At 39.1% G+C, this 17,508-nt stretch overlaps 1 protein-coding gene across 3 annotated transcripts in view; it reads left to right on the top strand.

Annotated features, from left to right (window-relative positions):
- The window catches only part of peb (pebbled), a 96,164-nt gene that overhangs the window by 61,243 nt on the left and 17,413 nt on the right, over window positions 1–17,508 (top strand). Inside the window, exon 1 of one of the 3 annotated variants that reach the window (XM_067355099.1) lies at window positions 15,671–16,911. The exons of the other annotated variants lie outside the window; for them this stretch is intronic. Coding sequence (XP_067211200.1) covers window positions 16,893–16,911 — 19 coding nt within the window. The 5' untranslated portion in view covers window positions 15,671–16,892. Of the gene's footprint in view, window positions 1–15,670; window positions 16,912–17,508 lie in introns of those variants that run through there. 3 annotated transcript variants of the gene reach the window in all.

Below are 17,508 nucleotides of genomic sequence, written 5' to 3'. Positions count from 1 at the left end.
AAAAATAAAAATCGATGAAAATTTTTATTTGAATTAATTTGAATTTGAATACAAAAATTTTTTTTAATTCTAAGAAAATTTTAAGAACAAAATAAAATGTTTACGGGCGGAAAATTTCCCAACTAGCAAAATGATCTGTCAGTGCCTTAATTTTAGCGGAGTGCAGCAAGCGCTGCAATTTCGCGTTTCAATTTTACAATTTTTGCAGTCGTTAAATCACCTGACAAGAAACGAGACGTTTCTTTCCTTCTCTCCGTGATTGCAAAATCATCTGTTGCGCTTCCCGTGCATCGGTATCGGGTTTCTGTGCGAGTCAACACGAGCGAGCACTTTCTTTATTCGCGCATAAGCGCGTCGCGCGCGTGTGCGTCGCATTACGCGTGGGTGTGTACGCCGCTCGCGAGTTTATCGTTGTGCCATTGCTGAGGAAAGTATTTCCAAATTGCGCAAAGCCGTGTCTCGTGTGACAATGCGGAAAGAGAACGAGCCTGGAACGTCGGCTCGCCGCGAGAATCGGATCGCCGAGGGAGCGCACTGCAGCACCCGATGTCGAAATTCCGAATTTTGCATTCAGACGAATTCCTCGCTTGAGGTTGCGATGAGCACGAAAGAGCGTCGAGCGAGTTCTTGAAAACAGTTATTTCCCAATGTGTAGAAATTGTCAGATTATTGAAGAGATTTATCATGCGTAATCTTCTCAATATCCTCGAAGGTAATCGTATATAAAAATGCTTATATCTTATTTACAAAAGCCCGGGGGGGAAATTAGACGAAATGTACGTCGAAATTTAACTTTCTCCAATAGATGTAGGAAGTAACTCGGCGGAATTTGTAAAGTATCGCGACGGTATCACACCGAACGAGAGACTGATTCTGGAGCATGCTGCTTTAATCTGATTTAGTAACTTGGGCGTATTAACGGAATGGCCAAACAATCGCGGACAATGTCAACGATTACTCGCTTTCTACTCTAGAACATTATCTTTATTATCTAATTCAATATGCAGGATTTCATCTAGATGCAGATAAGCCGCGAAAAGTTGGGCAATCAAGATAAATCGATCCTTTTAGGGAGAACTTGTGCAGTAGGAGCAATAAGAAATGACATTCTAAAATTTGCAAGAAACAAAATGTATCTGAAAATTATGCCGACGCGTCTCCGCCCGCAATCGTAATGTGTGTGCGTGCATGCAGCTACTATTACTGTAATAACATGTTTCGCGAATTTATACGAGACACATTTGCGACAATAAGTAACAGAAATGAGTGTAACGTTACGATAATGATGGGGGCTCGAGTGAGGCAGACGCACAGAATTCGCGGACACGAAGACAGGAGCCTCGCGTGCAAAATATGTTTTCCAAAGACAGCTATGTTTCATTATCGGATTACGCGATCGCACGCAGACTAACGATACGAGATGGTCGGAGCAAAATAGGTTCGCACGATTAAAATGATAATTAGCCTTGTAATCGACGCAATGAGGACATTTTGTTTTATTAATATTTTTCTTAACTTGACGCATCTCACTAATTTGTTTGCTGATGTGACGAATCGTCTCTGCTGATTAACCTTTAAACAGATAGTTTGTAAAATTATTCTTTCTGCATTACAAAATATTTATTAATTTTTTAATTTGATGTTAATGAGATTTAGTCTTGAATTAAAATTTGGACAATTTTGCGCTGTGAATTTTAAATATGCATGCAGTATGGTTTGCTTGTGCTATTAGCGTATCACGATTACAAATTAAGCGTGGAATAAAGTGTCGAATGGATGCTCTGATTCGTAATGCTCGGATTAAAAAGGAAGGCTTGTAATTTTTCCTTCCGTGCTTTTTCAACGCGTGATGTAGGAATTGCTGGTGTATAAGCGGTACCGTAATATTACAAAAAAGTCACGAGCATTGAGCTAATGAGAAGGGGAGGCAAGAAACAGAATCTCTGACCGTGAGAGAAGATCGCCATAATTGTAATTAAACGAGTTTTAGCATTTTCGTATATCTTATGAAATCTCATTTCATTTATATACTCAGCAGAGTGTGTTTCCAAGGTTGTACATACTTTGCGAGGTAAAATATAGCATCATATTGCGCAGCACAGCGTGTGGTACATATAATCTTATTTGCATTGAGGAGCAAATATCTCAACTTATAATATGTTAATTGTTTTAATTTTTATGCCGCTCTTAATTCTTACGTCTGCTGTCAGAATGTTCTTAAGCAAAGATCGTAAAGAAATATTGCAAACGCTGGCAATACAGGAAATATATAATACTGTGCGATAGTAATTTTACCAACTCAATAGCGCTTCATTGTTTTCTCCATTTCACGTAGTTATTTATTCATTGCACGTCTGTGTATCACATCATTACCTCGCAGATGTATAATAACTCATTAGAGCCAGCTATTTTCTTCTGGATTAAGATCACGTCTTTCGTGCAATCACGGCCGAACATCACAATCATCATTTTTTTCGTTGAATTTCCGGTGCTGGAAGGGCTGAGGCGTTTCGTGTATCCGCATCAATTCTGAACACCACGTTTGAGCAAACTTTATTCAAGAAAGGATTGATTTAGCGGCTTAAGAAGTATAAAAATTAATTAACTGATCATTGACGATTCAGAAATCATATTGTTTATAGAATAAATCTGGAGTTATAGCTTCTCCGTGATTCGCTATCTGGGCATGCATTGTATGCGTTACGTAATTTTGAAAAAAAAAAAGAAGAAGAAACACGCTGCTTCAAAGAGCCAAGTTAATTCCCGTTGACTCGGGTCCGCGAGTGCCGAACGTTACAACACATCCTCCGGGTGAGTAAAGAGACCAGGAATTGATTTGCGGTACGGTTGCGCGAGCTAACGACAGGAGGAAGCGGAGAATCATACTTCTGCGGGAGCAGAATCTCCGGGCGTGAGCGGAAAATCGGCGTACCGTGAACGCGCATCTCGCAAGAGTGCCTCTCCCGCCGCACGCCCGAGCATCATGCGAGCGGCGCGAGGAGCCAGCTCGCATGAGCACAAAGAATTATTACATCTTCGCGGTCTGGTGCACGAGCGACGAGGCAGCACTGCTCTTAGTCATGCCATATCCAAAAGCGGACTCCGAATAATTGACGGCAGGCGGCAGGAAACCGGCTCGATCGTCAACGAATCACCGAGATACATCGCCTTCCATTCTCGACGTATCAAGATTTTTATTGTATTTGCCGCGTGAAATCTTTCGCAGTTTCCCGTCGCCGAGCCATTTTCTATCATTTTCTTTCAATTACTTGGCGATTTGTATGAAAAAAATGTTACGAGTGGAAGAGAGAAAGGATCTTTGCGCTTCCTTTATATTTTTACATAATAGAGTGATGACATTTTTCTCATTAATAGTAAATAGATGTATTATGATACATTTGTCAACATTTCATCATCATTTGTGACAAAATTTGTATGGATTTTGAACTTTTATTGTTGCGAAGTCCTATTATTTTTTCCTTATTTCTCCTAGAAACCTTTCCCTTAGCAACAAGCTGTCAAATACATATAACGAAAGTGTGCTACGTCCTTGAGAAAAATGTTTTCAAAATTTATTCCAAAGATATTATCAGGGAAAACAGTTCACTTTGAAAATCAGCCGTAAGTAGAAACGCGAACAGCTCTACATAAAAAAAATCGACAAAATCCATACAAATTTTGCCACAAATGATGCTGATGAAATAACGACGATTGGATGATCATACTTATTTGCTAGCAATGACGAAAATTTCTCTAGCCATTTCAAACACCACCCGTGCAAATTCATGTGTGCAAGCTATCGGAGTCAATGATAATTTATGTGTTTGTAGAAAAAAAGCGATCCCAGCGTCGAGCTCCAACAAAGGATAATCCAAGCGTGAAACTAATCCTCTCTCCAGTTTTTCGTTGCTTAACTCGGCTAAAGTTAGGCGCGATAACGCGCTCTCATCGAGCCGTAATACACGTCCGGCCAACTCTTACGATTAGACGCAGCATCTGCGTGGCCTCCTCTCGTGGCACCTGTGTACACGAACGCGCATTATCTTCTCGCTGCGAAAGAACACGCCTTTGTCATCTGTTCGACAAACTCGCACACGCGCATATCGGCTACACGCGCGCTCGTATCTTCTGTCGCGTATCTCTTCACGGAGAGAGCGGCTATTTGTAATGACGAGGCGCGACAAGCGTCAAAATATTTCCGCGAATGAGGTGAGATAAGAAGATAATCATTCGGGATGAATTTAATCGCGAGATTGCCGACTCTTCGTCACCTTGCGATCTTTACTCTCGTACGCACTTTGCGCGATCACGAGAAACTCGTAAATAAAACGAGCGCCGAAGGCAAGTGGATTACAGATGTGCAAATAGCCGGCATGAGAGAGCCGAGAGAATGAGAGAAGAGTAGTGAGCACATGTGAGAATTTCGATAGTCTTCAAGTTAGATAAATGCGATTACGCGGGCAAAGATCGCGCGTGATTCTCAGCACAGTGCGGAGCATTGCAAAAGTTTTATCATCGTTATCGCGATAACGAGAAGACAAAATTATGTCTGAGCTATTAATTTCGTCATTAGCAGCCAGATAATATATAATTTAATATAATACTCAATGTATTTACAATCGAAGTTTGTGGGTGTCAAAATCTTTTCCAAATGAAACTCGCTTGATACTGTTTTAGAATTTAATGAACTATCTTTTTTGTTCATTTTTTTTGCTATTGAATATATCTATTGCGATCATTGCTATTGATTGGTAAATTAATTATTTAAGAATTTTATTTTATCAATCAAACGTTGCGCAGATTTTTCTCGAGCAAACAATTAGCGTGAAGATTTAACAGCAAAAGTCAAAGACAGACATATGAGAGCAGGTAGCGCAAGCGAGTCCTCCGAAAGATTAGGTTTCCGCTGACTCGTGCCAGTGTACATGAATCTACTAATCTTTATCGCGATATACGTAGCCGGAAATTCCGGTCGTCACAGATGTAGTATTTAAAGGCCGAACGGCGAAGTCGCTTGTCCCGCGTTTCCGTAAGAAGAAGAGGTGAAGAATGTTGGCTGAGGATGTTGTCGAGAACGGCGGTTGTACGTGGATACAATGGAGATATGAGTACCACGTACCTGTCCCATATACGAACTCGTAGTATAACTCCGCGCACATGACCGGGCTCCCGTGGATACAATGGAAGCCAAGCTTCGGCCGGAAGCGAGCCTACCTGTCTCTCACGTGCGTTGATGCAGCTTCCCGGCGAGCCCCGCGACCAGTCTCTCAAAAGTCGATACATACACGCACGCATTGGCATACTTTCGGAGAAAAAAAAAAAATCAAGTTTTTCAAGTATCAACCTTTAACCTGAGATGTTGCGCTCTGAATAGTTACTGAACGAGATAGCTTTTCGACGTACACAGTTTGCTAATTGGAAAAGAATAGAAGAAAAATTAGCATAATGTAACAAATCGTATTTCCATGCGTTAAAAAATATTTGCGAATGATTTTCACAATCGTTTGTGTTTTTTTTTTTTTGGCAGCAAAATTTTCTCCACGGATAAAAATAATTATAAATTTTTTGTTGGAAAGAATTGTACAATTAATATATATGCCACCAGTGTTGTTACACTCGCGATATTAAATCGACGTTTTGTACACGACGTTTTGTAAAGTATACGCGGTGAGTCTGTTGCATTCCGTGCATCCCGTAGAATGGTCTCCGTCGGCCGGAAGTGAGCTACCTGTCTCCCACGTGATGCAGCCTCCCAACGTAATGCGATGCAACACGGCTCGGGAGTCGACACTGTCGCGCACACAGGTGTACAACGTACAGGTGTGTGTACGGCCGAATATGTGTTATGTACACAGACAGAGATATATACGGAGTGATCCACCGAAATCGTAGAATCGTATCTCGTGGAAAGAAGATAAAAAAGTATTTTTGCATTAGCATTAGCAAATTTGTTATCATTGCATCTATTATCTATTTTGCAACACTCATGTGCAACGCTTTGTGCGCTTGACTAGTTTATCAGATTTGCTCTAATAATAGTTGTTTTAATTATAATTATACAGAGTGTCTCAAAACTATTTAATATTTTAATGGCAGATTCTTTGATCAATTTGAAGCTAATTATTCGTAATAAAAATATTGCGATAGCAATCATTCACGAGTGATTTAAAAGTGACTGAAAGAGTTTGGTTTTTGCGAGTTTAATTTTAGTGAGCCAAGTGGACCACCACATTTCTAAAATTAATTATAGATAAAATAATAAATAAAGAATTTTCTCAATAGAAAAGAGTCGATTTTAAATTCATTAAAGAATCTGTTTTTAAAACAACACTCGCCATATTTAAGCTGTTCTATATATCTTGCATTAAAATTTTCTTTAATCTCTCCACTGGCTATTTAACATTAGAGAGAGTGTGCTGTAATTATTAATACGAATAACTTTTAATTATATCTTAGGAATAAACGTTTTGAAAATACGCAGCATCATATAAGATACCGCGGTTATCTTTCTACTATCTTATATGTGGCAACGATACGGATGAATTGCTGCAACCAACGAACCGTTCTTCGTTGGTGAACGTTTCATTACACGTTCATCGGCGCACACCTACGCAGGTGCGCATAGATGAGATCACACACAGATCTATCCTACAAGTTTTTTATGCTCTCCGTGTTTCCGAAGTCTCATCTGCGAACGCGAGACGTGTCGGAACTACGAATGAGCGGCGGTCATCGGTTTCTCTCGTGGCTCCACGAATGCGCATCCATCGCCTTTTACTCTTGTATCCGAATCTTTTAATATTGCTACGCCGGAGTGTATTCACAGAAGACAATACAACTTTAAATATTCCTGAAAGAACATAATGTTGTGCTTCCTACGCTTTCTGCGCGAACGGGAAGCAATTATCGTGATCCGGCGGCGCTGATCTCATTTCAGATTTCATTCATCCTTTCTTTATCGGTCATACCGCAAGTTCGTGACGGAAGTATTTCGGACAGATGGTCCGCGCACTGTCTGCTCCTCTGAGGCTTCTCGCGAGGTTATCGCCTTGTATTCACGAAAAGATTTTCTCCGAGATCGTTAACATGGAGTCATTGCACTTTTCTAAAGTTTTCTCTAATATAAAAAAAAAAATTTCACCGGAAAACGTACCGTTTCGAAAATGTGCAAAGCAATTGAAGCTCTATGAGATTCTTTTCTCGATGAAACAGTCGATATACAATGATCACAAAAAGATCGACAGTTTTTAGTTTAAATTTATAAATTTTTATCAATTGTTATCTTTTATTTATAAATATTACAATACTAACGTGCTTGCAATTATAATTCTTTAAATTCTTATGATTTGAGCACTTAATGAAATTAAAATATTGTTTTAATACATCATATATGCACTCTGTAGACTCTGCGTAAAGATTTTCTAAAGCTAAAACGTGCTTTCGTGCGATTTTTTATGTAATACAATCTAGATGTATCTTTTTGCGGTTAAATGATTGTGAAATCAAGTTCACATGTGAGTGTGCTATGCCGCAAGCATACATCAAGAAGAAATCGCATATCTATTACACTCCAATTAGCAGTTGAATCGATTTTTTTTTACACAATTAATCTAGCTCGTTCATTATCGAGTTTAACCCGGGTTTATATGTAAGTGGCTAACCGGTGACGGGGCAAATCTGTTTTGTGTGCATGCACATATACGTCACTACAAACGCGTCAACAGATGTCTATCCGACTTGTGTAAATATAAGTACCTGTCTAATTCAACTCCGACAGCTAGCCTTCGGTGCTCCCCGCGTCATTATATGCTCATCAACGACCTTCCAGGGGTACTCCGGCCGGCATGTGTATCATTAATGTACGTCATACACGCGAGGAATACACATTTTGCCATCCCCGTCTCCTTCTTACTATCCAACATAGGGATCACCGCTAAATCGTCGAACTCTAAGCTTTATCGTAGTGCTCGATTGGCGAGGGGTTGTTATCGATTTTCTGGCAGCTTATCGTTGCAAACTAACCCACTGGTGACAAATGATAATACGCATACTATCAGAACTGGGTTACCGCTAACATTGATTGAAAAAGTTCAGACTGGACACATATAAAAGACTTGTCAGATTTGTTGTTATCTAATTCTTACAACTTTGACTTGTAAATTGCTTACAAATTATATTTAAGATGGCTATCTTTAAAACTCTCTCTAGAAATACGGTTATACGATTCAGAATATCGTTCAATTGTTGATCTAAATGCATAATTATTTATTGATCTGCAAAATAGAGCAAGTTATCAACTTAGTTTACCAGTGTATGATTTCGGTTGACAATTTATTATAATTAATTAATAATGATTTCAACATTCATCTTACCAAGTTCACAGAGTTAGCAGTTTACACGTGTCACTGCACTTGAGCTTTACAATCGCGCTATTCTAACGATTGAATGAATCCGCGTACTGTATATATACCACATTGGCTGATGACATTGTTAAATTAGCGCGATCGCGGACGCCGATGTAACATGTCATTGCGCGTGTAAAAGCGGTTGTAAATGTCGCTCGATAGTTAGCGCGCGGGGCAGAAGATAGCGTTTCGGAATTCTATACAGGCGTGCAATGACTAATACGCGTGGTATGATATAAATGCGAATAAATCTCACTATACGTCTATTAAGGGTCACCGAACCGCCACCGCACGTCGTACATACACACATCTGTTTATGTTTCACGCGAATATTTGCGTGTACGTCATGCGGACAATATCGTGTGCAATTATATGCCATGTGTCACATGTTTAATAATACCGCGGCAATTACGAGCCGCGGAAATTTCGCTGGCAACAATCGGGTTCTTCTCTGTTGGCCAACGTATTTGAAAAAATTCTCACTGGACAACAGAATGAGATTTCTCTCCCAATTATCAGAGATCGTAATCTCTGATAAATTTTTGCAGGTCTTTTTCTTAAATTCCGCACCCATTGTTCGTTTCTATGAAATTTTTGACGATTTTTGCCAGCACCTCTTCCGTTTGGGTTTCCCAGTTCAGAGCGGCATTCAACGAAGAACGTGTTAGCTTCTTTTTCCATTCGTAACCAGCTAGACTAGAATAGAAAGAAATTTGAAAAATTCTGTTGGTATGGCAGATGCCGCGAATTTTCCATCTTTTACGAAAATTTCCCACGAATTTTTTAGAATATGAAAGCGATCGACATCCATTTCTAACCGTGACGAATGCACAAATTTTTGTGTTAGGCTATTCGTTCGTTAATTATCATTTTTTTCGAATAAATTATCGCGTAAAATTCGTAAAAAATTGTTGGATCTGTAACTATGCAATCGAAGCAATCTTAGACTAATTATAAATGCGGGTAAAAATAGATGAAATACCGTATATTGCCGTGAAATTATCGAGTGGAACGACTCGATTGTTTATTTTGGATGTTTCGTATATCTCTATACATCTGTATCTCACATTTCGAGGCATAACTATTCTTATAACTAACAAAAGCACGTTTAAATTTCCCTCTCAATAATGTCAAGGGAAATAGTACTCGTATGTAAATTTATGCGCTATTAGTAACGGTTTTGTTCCAGATTTCTTTGTAATCAGTGTTTATCAGTTCTCATTGAGAATATTTAAAAGTGGAATAAGCTTGGAATAATAATATAGCAAGATTACGTATTTCATCTGCTTCTGATATCCAATTATTTTGAAGTGCAATCATTATCGATTCTTTTATTTTTGATACTTGCACGAATACAATGCGCGCGTTATAAAGTCATATTCGATGGATAAGCAGCAAATAATTTGCGAAATACGGAAAGTGGGAAATTGTACTACTTTTAACTACGATTAACTTTATGATTCTAACTAAAAATACGTTTTATGTTAATAAGTTGCAATGCAATTCCAATGAGAAGTACAACAAGCGATGAATCAACCGTGAAGGCCAAGAGATAGACGTATAAATTACACAAGAAAAAACAGTACAATAATTAGAAATATTGTTTGGAATGTCTCACAAAAATTTGCCGTGCACGCTGATTTAATTTTGCTAAAATATTTCAACGCTAAGACCATGAAATTTATTGTTGCAACTGTGTGTACATATAAATTTTTGCATTATCAAGATATTTTTTTATGAAAAAAACATGACATGTAGTATTATATAACTATTTTTCTCGTAACATTGCGATGCCTTTTTAGAGGCTATTAAGGAAAACGACACGAAAAATGGTGACTCATATCTCGTCACAGCGTCTTTTTCGGCACGAAAGTGATAAAAAAAACCGTATGGATGCTTCCAGAATCGAAGTCACCGACTCAATTCGTGATTGCTGCACGCAAAGCGTCAAAGGGGAAAAATCGGATTGGTCTCGAAAGAGGCAGTGGTAATTTTTTCCTACGCACTGCTCCGGCAGTCTTTAAAACAGTACTTCCAATTGCTGGTCATATTCTAACGGATAACCTACATTCGAGGCGAACTGATACGCTTGCGACCGTCCACGTGGATTAGCCGAGTCCCTTTCGTATGCAACTTTCGTAGCTTCCTTTCCTCGTACACCTTTATCCGCGCGTATCTACGTGAGCGCGCGCGAACATGTGTGTATTGTACTCAGATATGTCGCAGCTCTAAGTGGGTCTCTCGTACCGGCGTGTTAAGTTGAGCAAGGAAAAAAACTCGGGTGAATATAAAAGTCTGTCTTTCTCTCTCTCCCTCTTTCTCTCTTCCCTCTTCTTTTCCTCGGCCGATGGCATCTGCTTGATCGAATTTTTGAGGAGACAGTGCCGTACGAATTGTATTATACAGTGCGAAGCGTCTTCTCACTGTCGTTTTCACGCCATATGTGCCGCGACGACGTTGCTTTTCCGGTCTGTGAAGGTAAACTTGAAGTTTCTGTAACGCGAAGATTTCGTAAGAGAGACTACTTTCATTACGATGAAATATATGTGTCGTTCATCCGCGACGATTTCAAAATCAATTTATCCCGATAGATACGTACGTCGAATGATTAAACGTTTGAGTTGAGCAAAGCGTTTCAGTAATTCATAAAATTGTCGTAAAATAAAGCGCGTGTGACGCATTTGTATAGTTGTTAAATATTTAAAGTTGCCAATATTTATCCGAAAATTGTTTCGCAATCTAATCTACAGATAGAAACCTCAATAACTTAGATTCTGTTTTATAGCGATAATGAGAGGACTGTTACAATGAAAAAAAAAACATAGTAAATGATAGTAAATTATTGTTAATTCATCTTTCATGCATCTATTTCACGTATCGTAAGCTTGACAAGCAAAAACAATATAAACGATATTATGTTGATAATAATCAGCATTAAAACAACTACCTGTATAATACGAAAAGAATTTGCAGTCGAAAAATTCGACACAACGTTAACGGGAAGTACTGTGATTTAATCTAATTCACCGAATCTGATATGAGAAATATGACTATCCCTTTCGTGCGATCGCGAGATAGCGAGATACAGCATTATCTGGAAATGAGATATGAGAGTATTTCCCGATTCTCTTAAGACGTAACTTGCGTGGACTGCCAGTCATTTCCTCCGCTTTTATTTATTTTTTTACTCTTCTAGCTACGTATATATTTATTCACATTTTTCTGTTTTCCGAATAGAGTTTGCGAAACGCACAATGTAAATATATATATATATATAAAACATATTTATATCTCGTAGATATAAATACTCTATAAACTATCCTTCAAGGTGTTGTAGATTGTTTAAAAACGCATGTAAAACCGATTGCCAGTAAAATATCAGTAACAGCTTTGCGCGAGCTTTACGAAAATGCACCGTTTCAGATTTTAACGTGGTACTCCGCACGCATTATGGAAAGCAAAGTCACGATTAACAATAATGCTCAGGCAATCACGAATAACTCTTCGCCGACGACGCATCGTTAAGCAATCAATCGGCGCAAAAAATAGGCCGGCGGTATTGTTCCTTCCGCGTGATGTTTATCGCGATGTCGTTCGTGCGAACGTGCGCGAGCTGATCGCAAGCCGCATTACTAGATAACAGATTGCGGCCGTAATCTAATCTGGACCAATATGGACCACCGCGCCTAATTACCTGCGCGCGATATCAGCATTATTTCTGCGTAGTCGAGATATATATCTGGCGCGGCCAGATCGTCGGCTGCAAACACGATTTTTATCAGGAGAACGAGACTTTGACCTAATCCATACCGGATGGACCAGCTGATGACATCATCGTACAAACATGGGCGAGGGCTCGGAGAAGCAAACAAGAGCGATCTAATCGCGCGCTCACTTATCGGTAACTGAGTTTTACGGAGCGAAGAAGTCTGTCTGTTATTGACGTTGCAGCATCACCGCCGCATACACTTCTCTTTCTCAAGGACTCGATAATGGGAAAAACGCTTTGATAAGACTTTTATAGGTGTACGGCTATCTAATAATTCTTTTTAGATTTCCTACAAAAATTTTATTTTTGAAGAGTTCTCCCCATTAATAATCAGATATCTATGGATCTATGGATTGATGCAACGTTTTTAAATATTGAAGGAACATTGTAATTATGTAGATAATTTCCTTCTTTTTTTATATTTTATCAATTTGGACAACTGACTTTGAAAACTACATTTTTTAGAAAAAACATTACCTACTGATGAGTTTCTCATGCACGTTCTAATATATACATATAATATATATCAGGTTACGCTTTAATATTCTGAAGGTAGGAATGCTGATTAACTTGAAGAAAACAATAATAACCATACTTATTTCGCTGCTTAATCTCAGTTAAGGATTTTTTTCGACCTTGCGTGAGATAATTTTTTTTGGATACACGTTACATTAAACTTATCTCTTTTGTGATCCTTCATATTTAAATAGTGATTTGTGACTCAGAAATTTATCTCATAAAGATTTTATAGTTTAGTAGATTCTACGCACCTTTGGAATGCTAAGATTTTCTCGATTGAGAAACAATATAAGTTTAAATTGTAATTATTCGCTTTACGATTTTAAAAAATATATTTTTAGTTATAAAAATAAATTAATAATTTATACATATACAGGATCGAGAAGAATGAACAAATTATTTCGAAATTAATTTATTATTAATTTTCAATTTATATTCAACTAAAAATTAAATAACTTTTTAATGCTGAATAGCTTTCACTTTAACAAATTAAATAAATTTTGGTTGAAAATAAATAGCTTCGTATTAATATTGAACGGTGTATAAGACTATTAATATGACTATATAAGATAGCTCAGATTATTGAAACATGTTATCTAAAATTGTTTAATTTAATTAATCTACACGTGTACTAAATATTGAATTATATGATTGTTAATTAAATGGAATAAATCTGTTCAGCTTGCTATTTTTCGTACAGATAGAAAAAAGATTATAAGAAAGATAAATCGCACAAGCAACTTTTTCTTTCTCTGGATTTTTTTTAATTTTTTGGTTATGTCAGTATTTTTTTTATCTTTGGTGAATCTCTTTTTCTTTATTTTGTATCTTGTATTTCTTTGAGAAAATCTTGAAAACATTTATGATTAACTTGCCATTATATAATAACTAGACAGATAATAATTAATAATAACGTATACTAAGATATTTTATTCAAAATGTCTTTTTTGCATTGTTCTTGTTTAAATGGATTTTGTGGATTTGGATAAATATTGTGGGTTCTATGGAGTTTTCAGGTATGTAAAGAATCAAAAAGATCCGTTGATTTTACAGCGACCTTTTGAAAGGAAAAAAGAGATAATAGGATCATGTTGTGTGTGCAGAGTAAGTTTAAACGATACTCGTAATTTTTTAAAGCATTATACGCGCTAAGAATATTATATATATAAACACTTTTATTATAGTTATTATGTTATATATTTGCTTATAATTATTTTTGTTTGAAATGCAACATTTCAATAAACATAACATATGCGTAAAACGTTTGCTCCAAACAGGTATTTAACTTTCCGTTGAGCTATTGCATTTTACACGAAATCTAGGTCAATGATAGAAACTTTTACAAATCCCTTTTACAAATAAAATGCGTCTTTTCTATTTTCAGAAATTTTATAAATAAAATGCGTCTTTTCTTTTTTTATTTTTACAATTCTATCGGAATCGTAAATTGCGCATTGTCCAGCAATACGTCTCGGTGAAACTAATGCGAGTTCGAGCGCACATTATCTATAAAACTTTAAAACGCTCGACCATCCATCTAATGACGGGGCGACCTTGCATCTTATCGGTGCAACTGCCACGAATGGTTTTAACGATTTGAATAACGTGCTATTGCAAATTTTTTTCTGGAAACGTTCAGGCACGATAATAAGAGGCATCTCTCTCTTTTAAATTTTGCCGTTTTTTTTTTTTTTTTCCTTTCTATTACTTCAATCGCGCTCTCTGTCTGATTTCTCCGAGAATTCCATCCAATACAACAGCGCAATGCTGCTCTGAAGTAATTTCATTAACTTCTTGACAGCGGTGGGGGTAAACTGGTTTAGAGATAGGGAGACTAAATCAGGTGAAAGATCGATGAATCGGTGCCGGCGGCTCGCCCATTGCTTCCAGGAGGGAAGCAAGTGCCGTCATCAGAGCACGTAGCAAAAGAGACTCACCGAGGGGGGTGGTAGTGTAGTGTGGGTAGCAGATGCGTCGACTTTAGAGTCCGAGTCTGCTGTTGTAATAGTGCGATACACCGGCGCTGAGAGAGCGAGAGAGAGAAAGAGGGGAGAGACCGTGGAAAGCATGCAGAGAGGGGGGAGGCAGACAGGAGACGCGTCGCGAGAGTGAGTGAGGGAGAATGACGGAGAGGCGAGAAGGGCGAAGGTATCCTCCGATGGAAAACGGTTTTACCTATATGGACATGGGCGTCCACCAGAAGGGACAGTGAATTGATAAAATCGTATCATTGAGTCATATCATTATCATTGAATATTATCTCATTGAATATACGATAATAGACAATTGAGTGGGATTAGTTGCAATTTTTGAATTTTGTATCTTTCAAAATATTGTTCAACAATTTGTACGCATAGAACTAATTATCATAATACATTTTATTTTTCACTTAAATTCACTGTGCAGTTTTCTAATGTTCCTCTAAAATGACTGTAATTAAGGAACTGCGCATTTCGGCTCCACAATTAGTTAACAAACGGTGAAGTTTTTCTCTCATCGCCAAGAATTTGTACATTTAATATACATAGAAGAAGAGCGGTGGAATATCGAAGATGTTTGTCTAGATGCCATCAGATTCAGTGTGAAAGTAAATATTTTTCGAAAAGAAGATCTTCAGAGATAAATGAAATGGTTACGTCCGAGCATTCTTGATGGAGGTTTTTGTATGACAGTTGATAATTGTACTTCGCACTTTGTAATACAGAGACATGTTTGTAGATGTCAAGCCGAACTTTAATGAGATATTGTTACATGATAAATCGATTGAGAAAATTTTGAGATTTTGTTAAAATAACAATCGAATATTTAAATATCTTTTAATAACGAAAAACTCGAGATTAATTGCAGATGTGGAAATTATCATACCGCGCATCCAAAATTATGTCTAATCATTATTAAAAGATACTTGTGAAACAAGAAACTTCATGCAATATAATGCCGACGTGTCTCAACGAAAATGACAATCTGTCGTGTATTTGCTGAATTACTCGAAGATATCATCAACTCCTACAGGTTTTACAGCACGAATTAAATAGTATAAATCAATTCGTTCTCATTTTGTTAAGCTTCTGTTTTTAAAAATAATACAGCATCGCGAAAAGTTAAGTATACTTTGCATATTTAGGACAATTCCATAACTGTACAGTTGCATACGTCGCTCCGCGAGGAAGGCTCGGCTGAGAAAAGCACGAGATCAGCGGATTATTTTCCCGAAAAGGAAAAATCGCGATCGAATCGCGCATCGAGGCAATTCTTTGGAAATTTGTTCGGCCCGAGGGAATCCGAGATGCGCAGTTTCCAATAAGAAAATTTCATCCGGACGCCCATGTACCTGTAGTAGACGTCGAACGCGGCCACCGGTGGGGATAGCTGTCCAGAGGGTGCGGGTAGAGAGGGATCCGACGACGACGAGGTGGGGAGACGACTGCAGGGAGTCAGGAGAGAAGCGGAACCGTGCGGGAGAGCGAGATGGCGAGCAGAGCGGCGAGGGGTAACGGGCAACGGACCAATGGGAGGAAGGGATGATGAGAGGTCTCAGCTAAGCCGAGAGAAACTGTCAGAGCCACTGCTACGCGGTGAGCCGGACGTCGTGTAACCCATGGATCTCCAGTCCGCTCTGTTCGCCGTGCCTCTTTCCGCGCCTCCCCACCTCGACAGCAAGGATCGCATCCCTCGTTCAGCCCCTCCGCTCCCCTCCCCCGCCGCCGTCGCCACCCTCGCTTTCTCTCTCGGGGGAGGATACTCGCTCGCTTCTCGGGATCGTCTCGTGAGCGCCACAGACGTCGAGGTGTAACGCTTCGGTGGCACACGCTCAGTGCGCTGTTGAATCTCGAGCGGTGACGACCAGGAGTCGAGAAGTCCGAGACTGGTATCCGAACGTACGAGTCGGGAGGAGACTCGATCGATCGTTGTGTCTCATCGGAGGAGCGCGCGAGAGGAGCGATCGGCACGGAGTGATCGGTGTGAATACTTCTCACGGAGATGCGTGAATTCTCGGGGCAGTAGTCAGTTCGGAAGTGCACCTCACATTTGCGCGAGATCGGCATCCCAGACTCCGGGCGCGGAGCGCGGCGGTGCGTCGGCTGATGTACTCCGATCGCACGGACTCGTGTTAAAGTGCTAATCAGTTGTTCGGATGCTGAGGTTTCGATCCCCTCTCAACGGAGTTATCTCCCGTCCGTGACGGCTAGCCCAGCATCATGGATTATCCGAAGAAAGGTATGTCTGCTATTTGTGCAAAAAGATATTCTAGCAAATTCCAGCCCGATCTCGCGTGTCTCGCCGCGATATTTACTCCGCTTTTTGCGCATTGCGTTGTCACATCGTGAATCTTTTTTCGTCGAGAATTCCAATTCGCATGGGAAATCGATAAAAAAATTTCTTTCTTCTTTATGAATGCTGAGCGTTTCTTCTCGGTACCTTATTACGTATTTTTGGGTATTTTGCTGAAGAGCGATGTATCTTATAAACAGACGCATACGAGTGTGCGTGCACGCACTTACACACACGCGTGTGCGTGCCGTCGTCACATGTAAGATTTTATAATATTTAAACATACAATCGCGCTGCGCGCGCTCACCTGTTCTCCTCACGGCCGATCTCAACGGCGAGTTGACTTAAAAGATTCCGTGGACGAAGCTCATCGAGATAACGAGGTAATATCAATTGTATTGGTGACGCAATTCGGAGGTATCGCGCAAGTGATTTCAATCATCGAATTTTCTACCCGATCTTTCCTTCGTGCAACAAAACTGGCATTCATATCGCTCGTTTTCACATTGTTTGACACTCGGATGTAGCATTTTGACATTGCGT

This window comes from Linepithema humile, chromosome 5, assembly GCF_040581485.1.
Source record: "Linepithema humile isolate Giens D197 chromosome 5, Lhum_UNIL_v1.0, whole genome shotgun sequence".
Classification (NCBI taxonomy): Eukaryota; Metazoa; Arthropoda; class Insecta; order Hymenoptera; family Formicidae; genus Linepithema; species Linepithema humile.
Note: the sequence above shows the minus strand (reverse complement) of the source record. Positions and strands in the feature narration are given on the sequence as shown.